The 3,022-nt window shown below is 54.6% G+C and overlaps 1 protein-coding gene across 1 annotated transcript; it reads left to right on the forward strand.

Moving 5' to 3' along the window:
* The first annotated feature begins 1,192 nt into the window (after nucleotides 1-1,192).
* LOC123756081 (kininogen-1a-like) lies at nucleotides 1,193-1,846 on the forward strand. Its single transcript, XM_045739070.2, has one exon. The coding sequence runs from the start codon at nucleotides 1,193-1,195 to the stop codon at nucleotides 1,844-1,846; it is 654 nt and encodes a 217-aa protein (XP_045595026.2).
* Nucleotides 1,847-3,022: the final 1,176 nt, after the last annotated feature.

Below are 3,022 nucleotides of genomic sequence, written 5' to 3' on the forward strand. Positions count from 1 at the left end.
CTGCGCCTGCGTCAGTTAGTTCATTTATTATGCACCCCATACCCATCTTGTGGGCGGTAGTGGAAAGGGTTACAGAGGCACATAATGGGCTCAGGGACTGAACCCCACAATTCATTTACCTAAGCAAGTTACAATCTTGATGAGCTAGTTACAAAATTCAATATAAGTCGTCAAATCAACAATGGGTTCGAGATCGACCTCAAGTACAGGTTCTAAATTAAGCAACTGACATATGTGGAGAGCTAGTGTCACAATTGATATGTTTGTCCTGCACACCGCCCCCCATCCAGTGGGCAGCGGTGGATAGGTTACACCGCCCCCCATCCAGTGGGCAGCGGTGGATAGGTTACACCGCCCCCCATTCAGTGGGCAGCGGTGGATAGGTTACACCGCCCCCCATCCAGTGGGCAGCGGTGGATAGGTTACACCGCCCCCCATCCAGTGGGCAGCGGTGGATAGGTTACACCGCCCCCCATTCAGTGGGCAGCGGTGGATAGGTTACACCGCCCCCCATCCAGTGGGCAGCGGTGGATAGGTTACACCGCCCCCCATCCAGTGGGCAGCGGTGGATAGGTTACACCGCCCCCCCCATCCAGTGGGCAGCGGTGGATAGGTTACACCGCCCCCCATTCAGTGGGCAGCGGTGGATAGGTTACACCGCCCCCCCCATCCAGTGGGCAGCGGTGGATAGGTTACAATCACTCAGTTACTACCTACAGTTAGCAAACTGGGGATATTTGGCTAAAATTTCTGGTACCAGATCATTTTGAATGAAATGATCTGTTACCAGAAATGTTGTTGTTGTTGTTGTTGACCAGCCTGCGTGAACAAGTTCAATACCCAATGCCGTAATTTGGTTGTTTAGGGTTTTGGATGTAGTTTTCATGGGTAATCACTCCATGGTCACATTCATCAAATGTCTTTGCGAAAGTTCGTGTGTACAAGAAAATCATTGTTCTTTTCTGATTACGTCTCTGAACTTGTTAGTGAACTTGTTAGTGATTGGGTTGTTAGGTAAAGCCAAATCTTCACGCTTAGGAGCCATGCTGATGTTAGTGCAGCCGTCTGCAACTCTGTGCCATGGCTTTCCTGCTTGGTGGAGTGGGCCAGCAGGCTGCAACTGTAGCAGCAGCAGGGAACCAGCGGCCCAGAGTGTCCCAGAGTGTCCCAGAATGGCCCAGAGTGTCGCAGAATGGCCCAGAGTGTCCCAGAATGGCCCAGTGTCCCAGAATGGCCCAGAGTGTCGCAGAATGGCCCAGAGTGTCCCAGAATGGCCCAGAGTGTCCCAGAATGGCCCAGAGTGTCGCAGAATGGCCCAGTGTCCCAGAATGGCCCAGAGTGTCCCAGAGTGTCCCAGAGTGTCCCAGAATGGCCCAGAGTGTCCCAGAATGGCCCAGAGTGTCCCAGAATGGCCCAGAGTGTCGCAGAATGGCCCAGAGTGTCGCAGAATGGCCCAGTGTCCCAGAATGGCCCAGAGTGTCGCAGAATGGCCCAGAGTGTCCCAGAATGGCCCAGAGTGTCCCAGAATGGCCCAGAGTGTCGCAGAATGGCCCAGTGTCCCAGAATGGCCCAGAGTGTCCCAGAATGGCCCAGAGTGTCCCAGAATGGCCCAGAGTGTCCCAGAATGGCCCAGAGTGTCCCAGAATGGCCCAGAGTGTCCCAGAATGGCCCAGAGTGTCCCAGAATGGCCCAGAGTGTCCCAGAATGGCCCAGAGTGTCCCAGAATGGCCCAGTGTCCCAGAATGGCCCAGAGTGTCCCAGAATGGCCCAGAGTGTCCCAGAGTGTCCCAGAATGACCCAGAGTGTTCCAGAATGGCCCAGAGTGTCCCAGAGTGTCCCAGAATGACCCAGAGTGTCCCAGAATGGCCCAGAGTGTCCCAGAGTGGCCCGCAGCGGCTCACACCAACCGACATGACAACATCCCGATTTCGGGAAATCGATCCACGTTCCAATCTCCCCTTTTTTCTTTTTTTTTGGCACACCCGAGGCTCCGCCCACCGGCGGGGGTGTGGGCCTATCAGAACACGCCTCCCATTTATTGATTGGCGTGATTGGTCTTCTCGCGAGGGAACCACAGTAACCAAATTTCCATGTTCGGGACTTTAATATTTACTGATTTTCGTTGACTGACAAACACTGCACCTTTCATGAGGGGAACATGAGGGAACATGAGGGAACATGAGGGGTACATGAGGGAACATGAGGGAACATGAGGGGACATGGGGGGAACATGAGGGGACATGAGGGAACATGAGGGGAGCATGAGGGGACATGGGGGAACATGAGGGAGCATGAGGGGACATGAGGGAACATGAGGGAACATGAGGGGACATGAGGGAGCATGAGGGGACATGAGGGAACATGAGGGACATGGGGGAACATGAGGGAGCATGAGGGGACATGGGGGAACATGAGGGAACATGAGGGAACATGAGGGAACATGAAGGAGCATGAGGGAACATGAGGGGACATGAGGGGACATGAGGGGACATGACGGACATGGGGGAACATGAGGGGACATGGGGGGACATGGGGGAACATGAGGGAGCATGAGGGGACATGATGGAACATGAGGGGACATGGGGGAACATGAGGGAACATGAGGGACATGGGGGAACATGAGGGAACATGAGGGAACATGAGGGGACATGAGGGGACATGAGGGAACATGAGGGGACATGAGGGAGCATGAGGGGACATGAGGGAACATGAGGGAACATGAGGGAACATGAGGGGACATGGGGGAACATGAGGGAACATGAGGGAGCATGAGGGAACATGAGGGGACATGAGGGAACATGAGGGGACATGGGGGAACATGAGGGGACATGAGGGAACATGAGGGGACATGAGGGAACATGAAGGGACATGAGAGAGCATGAGGGGACATGAGGGAACATGAGGGAACATGAGGGGACATGGGGGAACATGGGGGAACATGAGGGAACATGAGGGGACATGAGGGAACATGTGGGGACATGAGGGAACATGAGGGGAACATGAGGGGACATGAGAGAGCATG

Source organism: Procambarus clarkii, chromosome 55, assembly GCF_040958095.1.
Source record: "Procambarus clarkii isolate CNS0578487 chromosome 55, FALCON_Pclarkii_2.0, whole genome shotgun sequence".
Lineage (NCBI taxonomy): Eukaryota > Metazoa > Arthropoda > Malacostraca > Decapoda > Cambaridae > Procambarus > Procambarus clarkii.

What these genes read in the sequence shown, in the direction of transcription:
- LOC123756081 (XM_045739070.2), top strand. Translation starts at nt 1,193, where the DNA reads ATGGCCCAGAGTGTCCCAGAATGGCCCAGTGTCCCAGAATGGCCCAGA.